General features: G+C 55.2%; 1 protein-coding gene across 1 annotated transcript; it reads right to left on the minus strand.

The window, feature by feature from the left end:
* Positions 1-1,416: 1,416 nt before the first annotated feature.
* On the minus strand, positions 1,417-19,756 carry TGME49_258970 (hypothetical protein; the record flags this gene model as incomplete). The annotated part of the gene is made up of 20 exons (XM_018781199.1): positions 1,417-1,629; positions 2,004-2,204; positions 2,553-2,879; positions 3,439-3,831; positions 4,325-4,672; positions 5,389-5,570; positions 6,019-6,160; positions 6,353-6,631; positions 7,314-7,438; positions 7,826-7,951; positions 8,103-8,221; positions 8,709-8,831; positions 9,123-9,431; positions 10,043-10,147; positions 10,569-10,723; positions 10,928-11,266; positions 11,831-12,225; positions 13,079-16,099; positions 16,681-16,959; positions 17,818-19,756. The coding sequence occupies 20 exons, from the start codon at positions 19,754-19,756 to the stop codon at positions 1,417-1,419; spliced, it is 9,120 nt and encodes a 3,039-aa protein (XP_018637034.1).
* Positions 19,757-21,326: the final 1,570 nt, after the last annotated feature.

Here is a 21,326-nt window from a genome sequence, read left to right on the forward strand (position 1 = left end):
TCTTCCACGGCCGAAACAGCCGCTGCGGTGGGGGGGGAGACACCAGTTTGTTTTCGCGTGTATCCGAATCGTCGCGGCCTTCAAACAGCCGTGGCTCAAATCAGGATCCTGCGGGCGGACGCTACGGCGTCTTGCAAGTAGCGGGAAGCTTCTCTCTTTTAATACCTCGAAGCATCACTTTTTGTCGCGCTTCTGGAGACAGGCTTTTTTTGTCTGCAACTGCAGCGCTCAGATATCCTTTCCAGATTCACATCGCTTCTCTCCTCCGTAGTGAGCTCCTCACTTCCATCTCTCCGCAACGCCCGTTTCCAGTCAGGTCTCGTAAAACGTCGGCACACTTAGCCCCACAAAGAAATATGCACATACAGATATCCTTCATACATACATTCATATATATACGCATATGCATATATATATATATATATATACATATATATATATATGTATATATGTATTGGTCTGGAGGTCGATCAGGTGTATGGAGACATGGATCTGCCAATATGCAGGAGGTGGACGAGTTGGAAGGATTCGCCTGTGGAGAGCCTTTTGAGGTTCCTGTGAACGAGGTTGTTGAGTCTTTTGCAGATTCTGGGGCATCTGGAAGTTGCGTCTTCGCGTCGACGCGTGCTTTGTACGGGAGACACTGTTCGCAGGTCTCTCCGGCTCGCTCGCGTTTTGTTTATTCCCTTTGGAGAGCGGAGCCACGAGCGTCTGCGCTTCGTCACGCAGTTTCAAAATGTCTTCCCGATTCGAGTCCCCCCGCCTTCGGAGTGTCTCGACGGGAGGCGAAAGACGCAACTCAAGACGCAGAAACCGATCACTAGGTCCCGAGGAAATACTTTGAAAAAGGCGAGAAAGCAAAGGAAACAGAGACGAGAAATATGTCGCCGAAAGTCCAAGAGACGATTGTGTTCCCGAGAAACCGCGAAAGGTGTGACCTGGCCAGAAGCGAGAAGCACAGAGGCCTTCTGCAGGTGCACACGAAGACCAGGAGAGTGAGCAAATGCGACAGAGAAAATAAAGGAAAATGAAGGCCAACAGTGAAGAAAACAGGAGGCCCACGGTGCAGCCGCTCCTCCGGACGTGAGTCGTGGCGAGACAGTTGAAGAAGGCGCAACTCGGGCGCAGCCAAGAAAAAGACAGAGAGGAACGACAGAGAGAAGAAAGACGCAAAACCGCGCTTGACGGGGATTCCGTCGATGCCAATTCACTTTTAAGGACAATACACTCTAAAATCCGATAAGAACAACCTGCCGAGTCTCCTTTACCTTCACAGATAAAACGCAAACCAAACTGATTCACACATCTACATCCCGCTCAAACCAACACACATATGCGCATATATATATATATATTTCCATATCCTTCCGTATGCCTTTGACTGCACGCGAGTAGGCCTCTTTTTGTGAAGCGCTTTCAGCTGTCTATGGGTTGTTGAAGAGCAGATGCGTAGAGCGACAATTTGCTTTGGAAAGTGTCAAGTGCGAGGCAGGCGCTGCGATACATTTCGAGTTGTTTTAGTTGAGGGACATCCGCAGCAACAGCAGCCAAGGCCGCGCCGATGGTCAACACCATGCGCGTCAGCTTGCGACATGCGTCCGCCGCGCCTTCTTGTTCTTCTCGACTCAACTGAAAACCGCAAAAAGTTAAAAAAACAGAGTGCAGACAAGATACTCTCTTCGTCTCAACATACCCACATACACACAGATACACACGCATATATATATATATATATATATATATAAAGGTTTACGTATACATGCAACTATCTATATGTAAATGTATGTGTATATATGTATTTACGGCGATGCTGAAGATGCCTCGAAGATTCCACCCCAGGACTCTTTTGTTTCCGTCCTTCCCTCAGCATCGCCGACGGTGTTCGAACGCCGACTCCGCGAAACAGAGCTTGGCGTCCTGCGAAGAACTCCACTTTGTGCACCAGCACAGACTGAGGCTGCACTGTCTCAGTTCCGTGTGTTGCTTTCTCCCCACTGTCTCACCTGCGCTTGAAGACAGTCGTTGGGCGTTTCGAAAAAAGGGAGTTTTCCCTCGCTCAAGTAGAAGGAAAACGTCTTGATGAAGGTTTGTCCAGAAGTTGAGTTCTCTTCGTTCATCAACCAGGCGTCGAACAGCCAAGCGAAAATCGTCGCCTGCACCTGGGGCGTGAGACTGATGTGAAGCGTCATGCCCGGAGACCGAGTCTACAAGGAAAGGAAAAAAACTACAGAAGAGCATGCCCTCCGTGGACGTTGTATGAGGAAGTGTAAACTCACTAACGAACGTCGCAACACCCAGTGGGAAGAGAAAGACTCATCTCTCTTTCGTTAAGCTCCGTGACGGATCTCACTTCACCTTACGAGCGCTTTCAGCGTTTCTCTTCCTTCGTTTCCTTCACTTGTTCCCCTCTCTCTCTTCCCTCTTTCTCCTCTTTCTCGCTCTATCGATTTCCTCTGGCGGCCTCCACGCGGGACCTCTAGAGGCGCAACACTCTCTGAGGTGAACAACATGGAGCAGCCGCGAGGGAGTTTTTCTGATTTTTCTTGGCTCACTCGCACGAGGTGGAGATACGCGTCGACCAGCGTCTCAGGGGGGACGCGTCGGTGCAGAATCATCCACGCTGGCCACAGCGCAGGAGGAAGGAGCAGGCACTCTGTGCATGCGTCGTCGCCTCCGAGCCGTCGAGAAGGATGAAGAAGCAGTTCCTCGACAAAGCGACTCTGCTCTCCAGAGAAGTCGTTCCTGTCACGAGTCAAAAGCGGAGAAAGCGACAACTCTCGCTCCTGAACGAACTTGTGCAGAAGCAGAAGATACTCCGGCATCAGGCGTCGCTGTACACGCCGCAAACCTACGTCCGGATAAGAAAGCAGATCGTCGAGCTGAAAAGGAAAAGAGAGGTTCACAGCCGCATTCTGAACGAATTAACACCAGAAAAGAATATAGAATATAAATAAATATATGCGTCCATCCTCGTGTACATATATAGATAAATCTATAATACTATGGTATTATATATGTATGTATATGTATTGTGGAGTGTACAGAAACGGTGTACACGTTGACAGTATGGCATGTGGAGAGGAGAGAGAACTCCTATGTTGATACACCCGCAGTCGACAGGAAGGGATACACACAACATACGGATGGACTTCAGTCAAAAAACGAAGAGAGACGGAAACGCCACAAAAGAGCATGTACACACGGTCTGCAGATCATTACCCCGGAAGACGCCCACCCCAACAAAAAGAACCTTCAATCTAGACACTGATACATGTTTTATACATACATATATATATATATATATATACATAGATCAATCGATAGAGGTAGACAGATAAGTCGAGAGATCCTTGTGGCATTGGCTAGAAGAGAACGGGTGCGTCGCTGCACAGAACCTGACTGCGTTTGTCAAAGGGAACATTCGCATTGGTTTCTCACCGCGCTGTGCAGAATTTTTTCGTTTTCCAGAGCTCTCGAGGCAGCCGCGGCGAAGGCTAAGTAGCAACCGCAAGCTGCAGCAATTTTGCCTTCTCCCGCGTCGAGTTCCGAGACTCTTTCCTCTGCATCTGCTCTGTACTCTCCAGCGTCTCTCCTGGCGCCGCCGCTTGCGGTTCTCTCCGTGTCTCCGTCACGAGAACGCCGACCGTCCGGTGGCGAGGCGCGAGCGAGGAGCTGGAGAGCGGTGATCGAGGGGAAAATTGACGAAAACGACTCGTCTTGGACGAAACGGTTTGCCCGCCAGAAGACGTCCGCCAACGTGAGCAGCTCCGAACGCGAGTACACCGTCGTCTGCAGTGCCTTCATCAGGTCCAGCAGACTGTCGAAAATCTCCTGAAGAGAACGCAAGCACGACGCAAATCGGAAATGGAAAAAAGGAGCAAAAGAGAGCAGACGAGAAACGAGAAGAGGAACGCACAGGAACGCGAGAAGACCGGAAGCGACAGAAGCGCAGGAAAAGAAGAGTTGCGATGCTAAACCCAGCCACTGCTCGCTCAATACCTAAGCTGCAATGATCAGTCAGCAGAAACATAAATATGTAAATACATAAAGAAATTTAAAGATAGATATATAATATACAAATATATATATATATATATATACATCTGAATACATATATGCGTACAAATACACGTGAAAGTGTGTACGCACTCGAATGCCCTTGTGCTGAGTAACAGACCTAGAAATATACATAGACCATCCTACTCAGACGACATCCACATGCATACTATATACTCATATATATATATATATATTTGTACATATATATACATATACATTTGTATGTATCGGGAAGCGTTTGTTCGACTGAAAGACTGTGACTCACCCATTGTTCCGCGTTTTGCTGATGTTGCGGACTGGTTGGAGTTCGCTCGTGACAGCCGGCAGCGGAGCTCCTGTCGATCTCTTCTCTGTGTGCAAAGAAGTCTCGAAGGAAATCTTCGACAGCTTCCCGAAGGAGTTGTTCCCTCTCTCCTTTTTCTCTCTCTGCTGCAGCCGTTTTCTCGCCAGAGGAGCACCCTTCGCCTGTCTCTGCTGAACGGCCGCACAACGAAGCGCCTCTCCGACTGCAAGCGAGCTCGCTCTTCACACGCGCCGCAGCAGCAGCGAACTCCAACGCCAAGAAGCAAAATACGCGCAAACAGTCTCGCAAAAGACCTTGCTGGCATCCCACCTGCACGCAAAAGAACACAAACCCTCTGCATTTAGAAGCATGTAAACATACTTACATGCGCAAAAACTATATACATATACAAATATATATATAAACACCATATGGGTCTATTGTATACATAAATATACATAATTGAGTAAATGTTTCTATGTATATATAAGCATGCATAATGCATAGATTATATGTATACATATATAAGCATATATACAAATCTGTATATACATATGCGCTTTTGGCGGTGCAGTGCTTCCAACTGAACTGTGAATGGTGCCTTGCATTCATGCGCCACAATGTAGAAAGCGGTGCTCAGAGAGAACCAGAGAACGCGAACGTGAAGGAAAAAAAGACGCAGGTCTGCATCGATCCAAATACACCTTAAGAAATATATATATATATATATATATATATATATATATAGATACGGAGAGGAAGCGTTAGAGGACGAGAGACCTTCCAACAGCAATACCTCTGTAGAGATGCATCTGCACGGAGAGGCCGAGAGAAAACACAAATACACGGTAATTTCCTCTAGTAGTGGACAGACGCGCCACTCAGACCGCTACACATCTGTGCGTCGTTGCCTACTGCCCCGCGCATGCGCTCATATAAGCCTATACATATACATATGTATAAATGTACAGAGGAAAATCTCGAGAATTGAGCATCAATGTTGGCAGATGGTTCCGGCGTTTCCGTGGAAGTGTGTGAAGATTCACCATCTGAATGCTTTCCGATATTTGTTCGATTGAGACGCATCCAACGAGGAGAGACGAAAACGGATTTTGCATGCAGTCGCTGACGGCCTGCGCGCTAAGCCAGGCCGCTCTCGCGTTGCCAAGTGAAGGAGAGGCGAACTGTCTCCGTTCTACGGGTGTGTCTCCGGAGGCCCTCTGGAGTCCTGAAAACCCCACACAAAATACGAACCAGCAGAGTCGTGAAGACGAGGAGACACCCAAACGGGAACTAAGCAAACGCGTTTGTACACAGAAGAAAGAGACGGAGAAAGGCGTCAAGGTCTGGAGACACACAGACACAGAATATGCAACTCTACGCAGTGTGGACGTCTGTGAGTCGGTTTGTTTGTCTATGGCCAGACAAGCATTTGTGAATGCACCGGCAGAGGAGAAGCAGTTCGACGCCTGCACGAGCTTTTGTAACTGGCAGGATGTCGGGGACAGGAGACTCCGGGACTCGAGAGGAAATCATAGCAGCACAGACATGTCCAGAAACAGCGAAGAAAATGAAGGCAGAAAGAAGAGGGGACCTCCTGGGCTGCCCAGTGCCAACAAGAAGAAATTAAATCCCGACGCGAGACTACCAACGAGCAAGAGAAAAGACAAACCCACCTGGAAAGACTTCTTTCTCTGCATGCAGCTCCTGCGCCTGCTGCTGAAGAGCGTCCTTCGCCTGTGCAAGAAGAAATAACCGCCTCTGCAGCGACGGCGCGCGAGCCTGCTCGCTAACATACGCGGCTGTGCGCCGCCAAATCTGCCGGAAAGTAAAGCGAAAAACGCCAAACACACCTGAAAATCTGTCCGGACGCACAGACCCTCTCGTCATACATACAGATGCATCTGCATAGATCCACATCTCAACGTCTACTCGTATACATATGCATATTCATATCTATAAATGTATAGACGAGCTGCGAGCGTGAAGGTACTGAAGCGGATATCTTACGAGAGAGGTTTTTTCAACGCAGAATGCGTCTCGCTCTGCGTCGAAGGCGAGGAGTTGTGCCGTTTGTTCCCTGGCGACTCCGTCTTCTGAGTCTCCATCGCGAGTTGGGGGAGCGCCTTGATTCTCGGCGTTCGTCCTCTCCCTGTCTGTGGCGTTTGGAGGGTTCGGCGGCCGTCTCGCTCCATCGAGAGGTCGAGGAGGAAGAGGCGAATCTGCAACGGCAGGGCAGTCCTCTTCGCGCCATGGACGCAGACCCTGGGCGAGGTACTCGGCTGCTGCCTGAGACGCAAGCCGCGCATGGGATTCGAGCGAAAAACGGAGAAAAACGCGTGCGAGAACAGACGAGAAAAAGATGGTCTCTGTGGGATGGTAAGCGGCTCGAGGAGAAAACAAGAGTCAGACTATGGAACCGCAGACACTCTGCCGAGAGAAAAAGAGGGAGAAAGGATTCACGATCGAAAGCGCCACAAGCAAACAGAAAACAGAGTGCCAAGCCTCAACAACATACGAACATAAACAAGCAGAAAGATGCAAATACGCTGTGAGGCAACTCTCATGTACTTCGACCGATATAAACTCTCTACCGCCTGCTTCGCTTGACCCAGCATTCATGCATCTACATATTATATATATATATATATATATATGCAATATGTATATTATATATATATATATAATATAACAATACACATATCAATAGATATATCAATAATATGTGTATCAATGGATATGTAAAAGTGCGTATGAATATTCATATAAGCAAATGTATAGTAGATACATCGATATCTATATATATACCAGTTTATGCTTAGTAGGTTGACATACACACGTGTACAGGAGCTGCAGGTGAGCCGCGACAGAGAGGCTGTGTCTCTGCATGCTGCGGCCCTGCGAGAGAGGATGTGGAAGTCTGCATGCAATGGAAGTAAAGAAGAAAAAAGGATCTCCGACTGCGCCTTACCCTGGAGGAGAGACCTGCCGCCGCATAGAAGGCACCCACATCGAGAGCGAAATGTCGAAAGTGTCTTTGCAGCCAGGGCAAAAGGTATGGGCTGTTCAACGTGAGAAGCGACTCTGGAAAAGTTTCTGGAACAAAGCCAAGCAGCACAAAAAAAGATCATGTGAAAGATCCATCGGCCCTCGAGAAAGGCCTCAGCAAACGGGTGTCGCCCTCACACTCTCCCTGTGCCACAGAAGCAACGGACCTCCGTCGAGAGAGGAACTGTCGTGAGCACCGACTCGGAGATCTTTCGTCTTTCCAAAGATCGAAGAAACGGAGAGAAGGACCGAAAGAAGAAGATCGAGAGAGGCAGGCGGAGGAAGAAGAAGACAGGGGCAATGGCGAAGGCAGGAAAAGCGGTCAGCACTGAGACGCACAGAGAGAGAAAGGCATCGTTGCATGGAGTCTTTCGTCGTGAATCGAGAGAAGAAACAACACAGGATCTTTTTTTCCAAAGTTCGCAGACGCCCTACTCTGGCCAGCCTGAGCGATCCAGGAGAACACTGAAGATTGCAAATTTTCATCGTCGCAGCTGAGCACGGCAGACACGAGCGCCGCGGCCTGCATGCGCCAGAAGAGCGCCTCTGCGTCTCCGTCGCCTGTTGGACAACGAGAAGAAAGAAAACAATCCTTAAAAATCCCCGGAAAGAACAGCGAATGGATCGCACTGTTGCAGGTGAAAGACGACGAACACACCCTGGCATGCACTCTGAACTGCAGAACGCCTCTTCTCGAATTCCTTTCTCTCACCCTGAGGCGAGGAAGAGACGGGGACTGCTTGTGAGGCGCGTTGACGCTGGCGCGCATCAAGGTGAAGGTCGAGGAACCTCTGAAGCCAGGAGGTCACGAGGCTGTAGCAGGTCTCTTCTCTGGAGAAAAATGCAGGAAATAAACAATGAAAAACACGATGGAGAGTCTGGAGTTCACGAGAGTCGCTGAAAGGTCCATGAACGTCTGTGCGACAGATGCACCAGTAGAACAACAAGCAAAAAGAGATGCAGAGACCGAGACGGTCGGCCGGGAGGCATCGCCGCAACGCGCAGCGACTCAGAGATCACGAAACCGACCGTGAGGCAACGCGACCACAGTAAGAACGCGATGATTTCCTTTGTTCTGCTTGGCATGTTCGCCATGCGCGCTCACGCAGAGGCGGAAGCCGAGGCGACCCCCGCGTTCGGCGGTGTCCGTTCGATTTTCGATCTCAGTCTGTCCTTTTTGTGCCGTCACCTCTTCTTCTCCACTCTTCCCCGGATTGTTCGTTTTCCTTCTCTTTTCGAGTTCGTTTGCTTTTGGTTTTGCACTTCCTTCTTTTCTTCTCTGGGTGCTCTGCTCCACGCTTTTCTTCTCTGTTCCTACATTTCCTTCTCTTGCTCGGCGGGAGAAGGCAGCCTGGTCAAGCTCCGCCCGCATGCACCGCCAGCGAGCCTGTGGCGCGTAGACAACTCCTCGGCTTTTGCATGCACCACGCTAACCAGGAGCCTGCAAAAGCACAGAAAACGCAGCTTCCATCGCCCGCTTGACTCTTTGTTTTCCGACCGCGATTCGTCCTCTCTCGCGTTCCTAGTCTTCTTCATGTCGCGTCCTTCCGCTGCTGCGGCGCCTCCTCCACGGGACTGTTTGCCTCTCTAATAACGTGCGTCGCGCTTTCCGTGGACATCTTCGCTGTCTGATGGCCTCCGCTTGTCTGCCTTCTCTCTTGCCTGCTGCAGCTTCTTCCTGCGCTCTCCTCCCTCGCCGGATTTCTCAAGCCTTTTCTCGACAACGCCTTACCTGTACATCTGCACCGAAACGAGGAGTTCGGCGAGCGTTTGCATGGGGAAAAAGGAGAGAAAAGGAACAAGTTGAGATCCCACAAACTGAAGAATTTGTGTCTGAAGAGAAAGGACAGCTGGACTCGGCGCGGGGAGTGAAGGCAGCGAAGAGGCCCCGCAAGTCGCCTCCGCCTCCGTTCCGTGCTGCGCGAGAAACCTGGAAAGAAAAACCTTCTGCTGAAACATGTTCTGCTCCAGCGCCTCCCGACCTTCGTCGATGAAACTCTTCAGCTGCATCAATGCGCTGTGAGCGCGCAGCTCTTGCGGCCTGGAAGAAAGCGGAACGGGGCAAGAGGAAACGACGACGAAGAGGTTCGGAAAAGAAGAGAGAAGGAAGAGAGAACGAGGAGAAGGAACAGCGAGTGACTCACAGAGAAGAAACTCCGAGGGCACCCGCGCATGGAGAGGCAAAAAGCAGAGTGGCTCACGCGGGAGCGTAGTCGCTCTAGAGGGGGATGTAGAACGCCTCTTCAGAAAGAGGCAGAAGAAAAAACGAGAAAACGAGAAAACGAGAAAACGAGAAAACGGAGAAACGCACTTGCTCGGGCGTGGGCGCCTGCCTCGGGAAATCAGGACGCATGCAGCGTCGTCGGGAGAAGAAGCGACGCAGACACCGCAAGAGCATGGAAGAAGTTCGGAGACAGTGAAGCGGAAAACAAGACAGAGAGGAGAAGGAGAAACAGAGAGAGCAAAAGAGAGGAACGGCGAGAAGCCGAGAGAGGAACGGCGCGACAGGGTGTGCTTGGAGGAGTATCAGGCCAAGAAATGGAGAAGGCGAGAAGAGACTGGAGAGAAGATGGACGAGCGAATGACGGGCATGAACGAAAGAGAAAGCATGAAGCAGAAACGGAGAAGAAGAGGAACGGAGAAAAGGCCTACGTGAAGAGGGCGCCTGTGCACAGTTGGCCGAGGGCTGGACTCTGTACGGAGACGCAGCTGAAGACGAACTGCCGGAAGTCTTCTCGGCTGCTTCTCTCCGAGCACCTGGGGAACGAAGACACATCCACAGCATTTGCATGCACTTGCATGCACCTTCACTTCTTCCTCTTTGTTGCGTCCACTTCTGTCTCTTCTCTCTCACTTCCTTTCACCCTTAAATCGTTGCCCACAACATGTCCACGAAGCCGTTCGTCTGTCGAGGCAGTTGAGACAGCTGAAGACACCCCTGAGCTCAGCAGCGCTCCCTGCTCTGCTACCGATGAACTTCAGACGACGCCTCGACACACACGGCAGTCGCCAGTCCTCTACCGGGTGCGAGACGGTTGTCGCTTCGATTTCCCTTTCTGCCGAAGGCGTTCTCAACTTCAACAAAGCAGACCTCGGTGGCGCCGCCCTCCAGGCTGTCGCTTCGTGGACCAGTGGCGCCTCTTCTTCAAGAGATTTTGAGAGCCAAGACGGATCTTACAAGAGCGAGAGATTGAGACAGAGAACGCGGTCGAACTGAAGCGGGTCGATGATGCGCCGCCTTCCCAGCTGAGCACAGCTCTCCACCTCCCGCAGCAGCAGACGGTAGGCCGCGAGCGCTTCGTTGCAGAAGAGGAGCATGCGCGACACCGCAAACTGAAAGAACGCGAAAGGCAAAAAAGAGGACTGGGAGGGAGCGTCGCGACGACAGGGGGGGGCGCAGAGAAAGGCAGAGAGAGAGAAAGACGCTAGACGAAGGAGAAGAGTGAGAAGGAAGAGAGGAAGAAAAAAAACAGAACAGAGGAGAAGCCCAGAGGCGGCAGAGAGAAACGTTTTTCGACACAGCAAGCTCTTTCTCACCAGCTGTTGCAACTCTTCTTGCTCGTGTGACGGGAGGCTCCCCCAGACGATCGCAGCTCTGGACGCCGCGGCGACTGAGTCTGCCAAGTTGGTGTCTTGCGTTTTCGCGCCGCCGAGAAATCCCGCGGCGACGGAGTCTGCGTCTCGCGCGTCAGCTGCCGCAGACGCAGAGAACGCAGCGAGTGGCCAGTGCGGAGGAAGCGCAGAAGTTACGGGCGAGGGTGCGAAAGGAGCGCAGGATACAAATGAAGGCGTTGGAGACACCTGAGACGCTGCAATCTGTTCTTGCCGCCTCATCACGTGACGCTCGAAAATGGCCGTGTACACTGCGTCGACAACCTGTGAAGCAGAGAAAGAGAAAGGTCGGTTCGGAATGCAGACTCGCCTAGGCCGCTGAGCAACCAGCGAAACGGAGAGACAGAGACGGATACAGAAAGCCTTCGCGACCAGCGGACACAGACAGCGACAAGCACAAGCCCCTCTGTGTCCGGAAACCTGTCCTGGTGTCAGACAGACACAGGAGAGGTCGCGCGAAACTCTCCCTCGAGGAAGACCCTCTCTTCGCTGGTGAAACAGCAGGAGCGCCAATCGCGAAGAAGAAAGAGACGAAGGCACTCTTGAACAGCCGCCTGCTCTGTCGGCCACAGTCTCTGTGAGAGTCTGCAAGTCATAGAGAGACGCGCTGGGCATGGACGTGGAAGCCAGAGGCAGACCAGACGACTCCTGACTGCCTGCGCGAGATACAACCCAGTGAACAAAGGCCTTCCAGATCCAAATCAGCAGCCGAACGCGTCGCCGATCCTTTGCGCGGGCACCGGCATCTCATCCAAGCCTTGAAGACCCACTTGAGAGTGAGTGCAACGGACGCACACACACACAGGGATTCTTCTGTTCTCGACGCACCATAAAGAGAAGCGCGAGCTTTTTCTGCAAGGTCGAGACGGCCGAGAGTGAGAACCGTCCCCGCATGCAGATGGGGACTGGGACGGCTCCAGGAGTCAGTTGACTCGCCTGGACGCCCGCGAGACTCGCAACGGCGAGCAGCGAAGCGGCTGGTGGGGCGACGGCGTCGCTCTCTGAGGGATCCCCGAAAAGGAAGGAAGAAAATCGAGAGCGCCTCTTCAACTTGCCAGCGACAGGCGTCGCACTCGTGCTCGCTGGCGAACGGAGAATTCCGGAGGCGTCGTGACCAGCTTCAAAGAGAGGCGCGAAGAGCAGAGGCCGCAGAAGCCGCGAAACAAACAGAAGAAGGCCCTTTGCCGTCGGAGACACCGAGAAGAAGTCGGCTGCCGCAGGCGCTGCAAGACAAAAACGCGGAGAAGAGACAGGCATGGGGAGATGTGTCTGCGGACATGGCATGCAGGCCGGCTTCCAGGGAATTTTTTTTTTTTGCGTATCATTTTGATCCGGCAAAAACTCCTGTGAACGAGGAAAAAACCTTTTAGAAACTGCTGTAAAGAGTCCAGAAAAAGACAGAAACTGACCGGCACAGATGGACATGCTTAATCCTTCTAAGAGGTCTGTACATGCGTGACGCCACCGTGTACGATGCGGCGTCCTTTGTCCACTCGGCTTGTACGACGACGCTGATTGAAGCGTTTCCTTCTCCAATTCCACGAGGCTGGGCATCAGGACTCACCGCAGCTCCTTTAACACTGAATCGAGGAACCACGCGTAATCTTGTCATGTCCCCGTGGATTTATCCAGTGCCTTCCCAGTTGCTTTCTTTCGTGTATTTTGCGGCTTTCGTTTCTCCACCCCAGGCACAAACGGTTTCTCTTCCTCAGAAAGACTGTCTCTCACTTGTGTTCCCTGTACCCGTGACGAGGCGCGCGACACCAAGTCCTTAACGGTATCGTCGTCTCTCCTTTCTTCTCTCGTGTTTCTTCTCTTTCGTTTCTTCATCTCTCTCGATTCTTGTTCTCTCTCCCTTTCTCTTTTTTCTCACTTCACTCATCTTTCCTCTCTCCATCTCCCCTTTTCTGCTCGCTCTATCGATGCCTCGACTCCTTGCCTTTGTTCTCTCTTTCTTGCCTCTCGCTCTCGTCAATCTGTTCCTCTCACTCCCTTCCATCTCGATCTCCCTCTCTGCTCGCCTTCTTCTTTCTTCTCGGCTATCTTCTCTCCCCGCCTCTCTCCTCGAAGCCTGACCTGCGTTGGTGCTGAGTTGCGCGTGGTAGTTTCGTTGATCAATTTGAAGCTGGAGCTGCTTAATCTGCAACTCGAGCTGCTGCTCCTGCAGACTCGCGGGCTTCCCAGGGTCGTTTGTCGCGCCAAGCAACCAGCATCTGGGTGATCTGCTGTTCTCCAGTCGCCCCAGGTCTCCTTTCCCCTCGCTTCGCTCGCGTCGCCTGTCAGCTCCGTCGCATGCAGTTCGCTGTCGCAGCTGCTGCAGCTCGTTCTCCAGCTCCTTCAGCCTCGCAACGTCAGCCTCCTGGTCGGAGCTCCTCCATGCGGACCGCGAGGCCCCCGCGCCCCCCGGTGTCTCCTTCTCGCCCACCAGCACACGCCACGAGAGAAAGAGCAGCGCAGCGACTTCGGTCGGAGACAGACCGGGCGCCGCGGGGCCTCCTTGTTCCTCCACTTCGAAGAACGGCGCGCCGGCGCTGGACAAAAGCGCCGCGGCGCTCCGAGACGCACTCTGCGCCTGCGCCGCATGTGACTGGGTCCCCGGCGCGCCGAGCGAGGCTCCTGGCTCGCGCATACAGCCGTCGCCTCTCAAATCTGCGAACCGCAGACCTGTCTCCGTCGCGGAGGACAAGCGACTGCGAGGTCCGCCTTCTTCGCCGCGGGTCTGGGCGCCGCCCACGTAGCCCCTGCGGAGCGGGGTGAGGAACTGCTCGGCTGCATGCGCGTCGAGGAAACGCATGCGACGCCCGTCGGCCTCCTCCTGCGCGCCGTCGCCGCGTCGGAGGGACTGAAGAACGAGGGGAGAAGCCGCAGGAGGCAACGGTGTGCTGAGCGTCACCGTAGAGCGCAGGAAGAGGTCGAGGAACGCTCGGTCCCCGCGAGAAGAGAAAGGCAGCGTCACACTCGGCGCCGCCAGCGCTGGGGCCGCGTGGAAAAGCAGGCCTGCATGCGCGGTCAGCAGCCCGGCGAGAGATACATCGCCGCGTGCCTCACTCGCATGGACCAACAGAGCCCGCAGCGCCTGGTGGAGGTTCGAGGCCGAACTCGGCGCGGACAACGAGCGCGACGGCGCGAGAAGCGTCGGGAAGTCAATCAGTAACTGCCAGCAGACGGCCGCGACCTGCTCGGGTGTATACACATCGCGGAGATACGCCAGAAACAGCTCCTCCAGGAATCCCGGAGCGCGAGAAGCAGGTGGAAAGTCTGCAGCGAGCTTTCCATCGCGCGAGCTTCCCCCGAACGAAGCGCCGGAAAAAAAGCCGCCAGAGGATCCGTCCACCAGGCGCGTCCAGCCGCGGGCACCTTCAGACCCGAGTCCCGGAGACCCTCCGTACGGTGTAGGTACACCCGAGCGTGGGTCGTGGGGTGTCCATACACCTGAGGCGTAGGCCCCCCGGATCGTCTGGGGACTTCGTTCGGCCTCCTGGCGAGTTTGGCGCGCGAGGAGCTGCGCGTAGACTCGCTGGATGCGCTGTTCAACTGGAAGCGCGGCCGTCGCCGAATTGCGCCTCCACCCCTCGCGAGCAGTGTCTCTCACCTCGCCCTCGCGCCCACGGCTGTCCGTGGCGGCCACAACCGCCGCGAGCATCGCTTTCTCGGTCTCGTCTCCCGTCTCGTGTGTGGACTTCCTCTTGAAGAAAGGCAAGAAAGATCCCCCGCCCTGACCCTGCGGCGACGCACTGCCCCCCTGCGGGTCTCGCCGGGCCTCAGACCCCGAAGGCCCCGGACGCACTTGGGGACCGAAGAGAGCGCGGGACTCGACCTGGCGAATCAGCCGAGTCGCCAGCTTTTTGTAGATCTCCTCGAGAGAGCAGAAGGTGAGAGAAAGGACACAGCGCGAGGTGAGAATCAACACCCGCCGGGAGGGCAGCGCCTGGTCGCGAGCGAGCGCGGGAAGCGCCGAGAGAGGCACTGCCAGCTCGGGGCCTTCCTGGCGCCTGCCGAAGCCCAGAAATGCATGCGCGCCGTACGCCTGTCTGCCGTGAACTGCGAAGGAAGAGAAGGGAGGCGGCGCCACTGCGATGGTTTTCTCGACAGGTGAAAACAGCGGATTGGTCGGAGGAGCAGGCAGGGCCCCCAGGTTGCCGTTCAAGAACGAGGTGCCCGACGGACGCGCAGAAAAAGAAGCGAAGGAAGCTCCAGGTTGCGGAGACAGGCCAGTTCCCCCCGAATAACCGCCATACGCGCCTCCGGAAGCCCCTCGAGCCCCCCGGGAGGTCGACGAAGCGCGCCGCGTTGCGGGACTGGAAGAAGACAAGACGTCTCGATACGGCAAGTATCGCCAGTGGATTCTTTTCGCGATGTCAAATGGCGACGGAAGCGTAAAGGCTGCCGCCCCAGAGAGTGCATGCACAGCGCTATCGCCGAAAGAACAGGGGAGTTCTCCCACCCACAGAGACTCGCCAGGAGCGAAAGAAGAACCGAATGCAGGGGAACCGAAGGCGCAGAGAGGGAAGGCCGCGAAGGACTCCTTCAGAGGCTGGATGCGCCGAGACGACCCTGAGAACGTAGATGAAGACTGTTGACATCGCTGGTCATGGGGCGCATGGCACCAAGAGGAAGTCGAAGGCGTCGCCTCGCGGGCAGAGACTTCCAAGTCCGGGACTATCGCCACGAGTCTCTCAAAGGCCGGCACAACCATCTGAGCCTGGCTCTCACTCGCTGCGCGCTGTCTCCCTTCGCGTTCTCCGTCGCGTCTGCTCTTCTCTTTTTCGCCTTCCTCAGGCTCAAACAAGAGCACCGCTGCCCCCTGTGCGTAGTACCCCAGCTTCAGTTTCCGGTGACGCGATCCGCACAAGCCGCCAGGCGCCACGCCGTTCGGACCCGGCCGGCTCCCAACCGCGCCGTCCCCGCTTCGGCTTATATGCGAGGGCCAGCCGCAGAAACCTGCGGCAGCGGGCGCGGGGCGGTACCAGGCGACTCGCAGGAACGGCGGCGATGAGGCCTGAGGGTAGGATGGAGGCTGAGACGAGTCCTGGGATGTCTCTCCCATGAGTCGCGAGACCAGGCGAAAATTCTCCAGCTGAAGATAGATTCGTCCTCCTGAGGAGAGAAAGGAGACAAAGCCTCAGGTTAACCCCATGAAGCAGAGACGGATGGAGACCTTGTTGCCGTAGTCTCCTGTCTTCTCGTTCTTTCGCGTTTCTCCCCTTCGTCTTGTCGCCTTGTTCTCTCTTCTCTTCTCGCCGTTGCCTCCCCGGCGGTCCGCTTTTTTTTATCCTTCGGCAGCGGGCTTTCTACTTCTGACATGCGTGTCAAATTTTTTGGAAAGCACCTTTCTCCCTTCACCTGAGACACGGAAGTCTCGTCATGACTCAGTCGCTGAACGGCCATTTTTTTGTATTTTACTCTTGAAGTTTTAGTTCTTGCGGCGAATTGATAAGGATTTGTAGTATCAATAACTGAACCTGAGGCTTTGCTGGAGCGTCTCTCCTTTTTTTTCCGACAAACGCGGCCTCTTCGCTGTCCGACCTCCCTTGTGCATGCACTTTCTTGTTCTTCGCTCGCTCGACTGTGCGCGTGGCGACTAGCGTCCTCACTTTGCGAGTGCGAGCCTCTGAGCCAGAGCGGTGGGCGACTTCCCAGCTTCTTGTGAATGTGCATGCCCTCCCGCCTCTCCTCACCTCTTTCATCGAGAAGGACGACGGCAATGGACTCTGCCTCATGCGGAGCTGTGGGGTGGGCACTGAGAACTCGTAGTTCCTGCTGCGCTCCAAACAAGCCAAAGAGGCCCTTCGACCCCCCGCCAAATAGCGGCGCCTGCAGGGGCGACCGGAAGCTGAAACGAGACGAGGAGCCACACTGGGGACACTGGGTCTCCCCACAAACGGGGACAGGGGGCGAGGTCCAGTTGCGGAAGTCCGCGCCGATTTGCCGTTCCATCTCGCGTCGCTTCAGCCTCACTGGCAGGAAAGAACGCGTTGCGCACAGAAACACAGAACCCACGAAAAGAAGTGTGATGCCGAGCCACGAGTCTTTCCTAAGCTACAGTTTCTCTCCCCTGGAGATAAGACTTCCACCAATGTCGCCGGTGCCCTTGCTATTCGTCCAGAGACAGTGCATTGTTAGCGAAACGATAAACGTAGTAGAGGTCGCCCCGCGGGCCGCGAACACCACAGTCCCTCGCTCCTTGCCAGACAGAGCGGGACACGAAGACGTTTTCTTCTGCGAATAAGTACCTTTATTTGCAAGGAAAAACACAACGTCGAGGAGTGAAGCGGACGTGAGACGAGCGCGCTGAGACGAGGACGGAGACAGAACGAAGGCGCCACGGCAACTGGCCTCCACAGAAGGCCTCAAAGACAGACACACAAGACGGCGCGTGTAAAGTGAAAAGGGACAGCGAGAGGAAAACGGACAGACGGAGAGAGATGCAGAAAAAAAGCAGAAAAGTTTGGAACACACGAGAACGGATACGCTGGAAGAGAAAGGCAGAACGCGAGAAAAGGAAAGGCGATACGCTAATCGAAACAAAAAGACCCCATTTTATCTCAATAACCTGTCTCTCTCCTGTCGCTTTTCTACTCCATCCACCTCGCATATGTTTCCGCGCCCTGCGTCTCGTGAATCTCGAGCGTCTTCCTTTCGGTCTTCGCTTCCCTTTCGTCCCTGTTCGCCTTTCCTGGGGTCACCTCCCTGTCTTATCCAACCCCCCCCCCCAAGCCTCTCTCGTTCTGCTCTCGTTCTGCTCACGTTCTGCTCTCGTTCTGCTAACGTTCGTTGTCCTCACTTTCAGCCTTGCATTCGCTTCCTTCCCTTACCGACGGTGACAGCCGGATGCGTTTCGACGAGCGTCCCGTCTGGCGACAGCGCGGGGGGCTCGAGGAGGAGAAGAGCGACGTCTGAGGCGGCATTCAGAACCCAAAGCGCGCCCCGTTCGTCATCGGCAGTGATCGACAGAATTCTCTCGCCGCCCTGTCTCGCCTCGTCTCTGTCATCGGCTCTCCTCTCTGGCGGAGTAGCCGAGAGAGACCGTCTCTGCCGCTCTTGCCTACGTCCGGAACGGCTGCGGCGAGAAGGGAGAAAGGCGAAGGCGGAGGAAACCGCCTCACAGGCGCCCTTTAGAACTCTGGAGACCAGCGAAGCGCCCAGTCTCTCTAGGCGACACTCAAAGAGGCCTACTTCCTCGGCGTTCGCGTCGCCTTCTCTCGCTGTCGCGATCTCTTCCTCGTCGGAAGAACCATACGCAGACAGCGCTTCCTCCTCTGACTCAGGCGTCTCAGGCGTCTCCCCGTCGGCCCGGCGCCCCACTCTCTCGCTGCGCCGGGAGGCCGCGAAAGCGTCTCTGCGCCGGATCTTCCGGAGCCCAAACCGGCGCGTCTCCGCGCTGGAGCCCAAGGGGCCCGAAGAGGGGATGGGAAGGAGGCGCAGCTCGTACAGGTTTCCGGATTTGTCGCCGAAGAAGATGCGGGAGGCGGCGTGGTGGACACCGACTGCGGTGATCTCCAAGGAGTCTTCAGCACCGAAGAGGGAGGCAAACGGGGAAGCGGCGGCAGTGCCGAGACGGAGGCTCGCGACTTCGTACAGCTGCAGAGAAGAAGGAACACTCGAGGGGAGGGGAGTGGGCCAGAACGCGTTCTCACCCGCGTCTCCAGTCGGTGGAGAGCCGAGGGCCAGAATGGAGACAGAGGAGGCCGAGACGGCAACGAGGGCGTGGAAATGCGTCGCTTCCACGAGGTCTGGCGGCGCGGAAGGATCGCTGCAAAAGTCCGCCTCGCTCCTCGTTCCCTCTCTTTCCGAGGTCCCAGAAATCCTACGCTCGGCGGTGACACGCGTCTTCCAGATCCGAGACGCGGAGAAGAAGAGGAAGGACGCGGCGAAGGCAGGCGGGAGGAGCGAACGTGGAAGGAGAACATGCTCAAGACAAGAAATGGAGGCAGGCAACTCGAAGCTGAGGGTCGAGTGCAACAGTCGCTGCTGGTCCATGAGGCGCCGCGCATGCAATCGCTTCTGAGGCGCGCTCGTCACGAGGCCCAAATCGTCGCCGTCGCAGGCGGCCTCCGAAAAGAGCGACGAAGCAGACCCAGAGTCACCAGGCAGCGGCCAGAGGTGCAGCGTCGCTCCCTCAGCCACCCAGAGCAGTTGGAGGCGCGGGAGGATGCCGCGGGGCGCAAGTGAAAAAGAGGGAGAGAACGGCGAGGCGGGAGAGACAGCGGAAGAGACGGCGGAAGAGACAGCGGAAGAGCCGGCGGAAGAGCCGGCGGAGGCGAAGCCGCCAGTCGCTGCGCCTGTCTCCTCCCAGGTTTGTTGAGGAAAGGTCTCTGAAATCACCGCCTTGGGGCGGCGAAGGAGGCGCTGCAACACAGGAGGGAGAGGGACGACCTCGGGGTACACCTGGCCCAACGAGAAGGCGTGACGGTTCTCCTCGTAGGACCGGAGATCCGTTGCTTGGGTGTACGTACACCCGCCCGCCCAGGCGCCGACTCCGCGCAGCTTGTTCTCCAGCGACCCGTCAGTCTCGTCCGCCAGCGCGACTTGGCGGACCAGCTCGCTCGCGCATGCAGCCGCGTCAGAGAAGGCAGCATACTGGCTCGCTGCGGGGGAAGAAGCGGCTGCATGCGCGATGGGGTTTGGGCGGAAAGCCGCGCCTTGAGGCAGAGAGGCAGGCTGTGAATAGGCCGAGGAAGAGACAGGGAAAACGGCCTGAGAGTCGACGCCCACCGAAGAAGGCACGGGGTGGTGGAGGGTCGTCGAGTCCATGGTGGAAACGGAACCTGCACCGCTCTGCGTTCGAGAGAGAGAAAGGCCGAGAGACAAAAGACTGACGAAGAAGAAAAAGCGAGACAACAAAGGAGTCAGGAGACGAGACAAGAGAAAGAAGAAGAAGAAAAACAAGAAGAAAAAGAGGAGGAAAAAGAAGAAGAAAAAGAGCTACGGGAGAGAGGGAAGGAGGAGAAACGGTTGAGGAAGAAGAAAGACGGAGCAGAGGTGGAGGAAAAGGAAGGAACTGGGGGCTCCGATGGCGGAGCTAAGAGAGAGAGAAGACGGAGCGGCACGGTGGATTCGGGGGACCGCGGTGCAAGGGCAAAGGGTGGAGAAATGTGAACGCAGAAGCACAGAGCAACTCCTTGCGGCGGCGAAAGAAAGACGAGCAGAGAAGACGTGGATCAGGCGCAGGCAGTTGAAGGCTGAGGAGGACACAGAACGACGAAGAGAAAAGAGAAGCCTTGCAGAAGGGCAATCGGAATTCAAGAGATGAGGCCAGGTGTCTCCGGCGTAGAGACAGTTGGCCAGCTGACATGGGGGAAGAGAGAGTTGCTGGGAAGGAAGTGACAAGAACTTTGAAGAGTCGCCCAGAACAGACGGGGAGAGCAGAGAAGGACATCGCGGAAAGCGAGACAGTGTTCCTTCCCCAGGTTGCAAGAAAGAAAGGACAAGCAAAAACAGATAAAGAAAATCGGCGATTTTCTGTACAGGCCGCCCTTTCTCTTTCTCATCGCAAAGGACCGAGTACACACGCAACTTTTCTCTCCCACTGATTCTCCCCTGTTTTGTCGCCAACAGCGAAGCGCCGAGGAAACGCGCGAACGGACCTGGGGCCTCTCGTCTCTCGGAGACCTGGAAAGACGAAATGGACTCACGCCTCTTCTTCTCTTATGCTCTTTCCTCGCTCTCTTTGATCCAGACGTCTTTTCTCCGTCGGCATGCGCCGCAAAAAGGCGGGAGAAAGCAGCCTGGCAGCCAGCCTAGCTGACACTCCGCATGCTGCTCGAGTAAACTCGCATCGACGTTGCTCCTCACCCCAGACTTCGCACTCTTGCCCCCCTCCCCTGTCTTCTTTCTGACGGACGCAGGGCGCCGACACTAGCCTTTGCGCTCGACAAAAAGTCGCATTCCTCCAGGCGTTCTCTGCTTTCTCGCGAATCGTGGAGGGCAGACGAGCTCGAAAACTGCAGAAGCTGTCGGTTCACGGCCGAGACGCTGGGGGTCGTCGCACACTGAGAGAAGCAGCTCCCCTGAAACAAGTCTCGTCGGCCTTTTCCTTCGTTGCCTTCGAGGGCACGGTTTCTGCGGGGCCTCCAGAGTCCTTGGTGAAGCGCTGAGACTCGCGTATCTTAGAAAGACGCCTTCACGTTGACTCTGGAAGACGAGAATTCGGTCGCGCGCTTCTTTTTCTCGCTCTCGAGCTTTTTCGCTTCCTCGCAGAAACGCCGACGGTGGAAACTCAACTCACGCCAGGGGAGACACGCTGGTCCCTGGGATCCGATCTTTCTCGGAGGCGACCGACTGGAGAGGCCGTCTCACAGAGAAAAGAGCGGATGGATTTGCG

The sequence above is a fragment of the Toxoplasma gondii genome, chromosome VIIb (assembly GCF_000006565.2).
Source record: "Toxoplasma gondii ME49 chromosome VIIb, whole genome shotgun sequence".
Taxonomy (NCBI): Eukaryota; Apicomplexa; class Conoidasida; order Eucoccidiorida; family Sarcocystidae; genus Toxoplasma; species Toxoplasma gondii.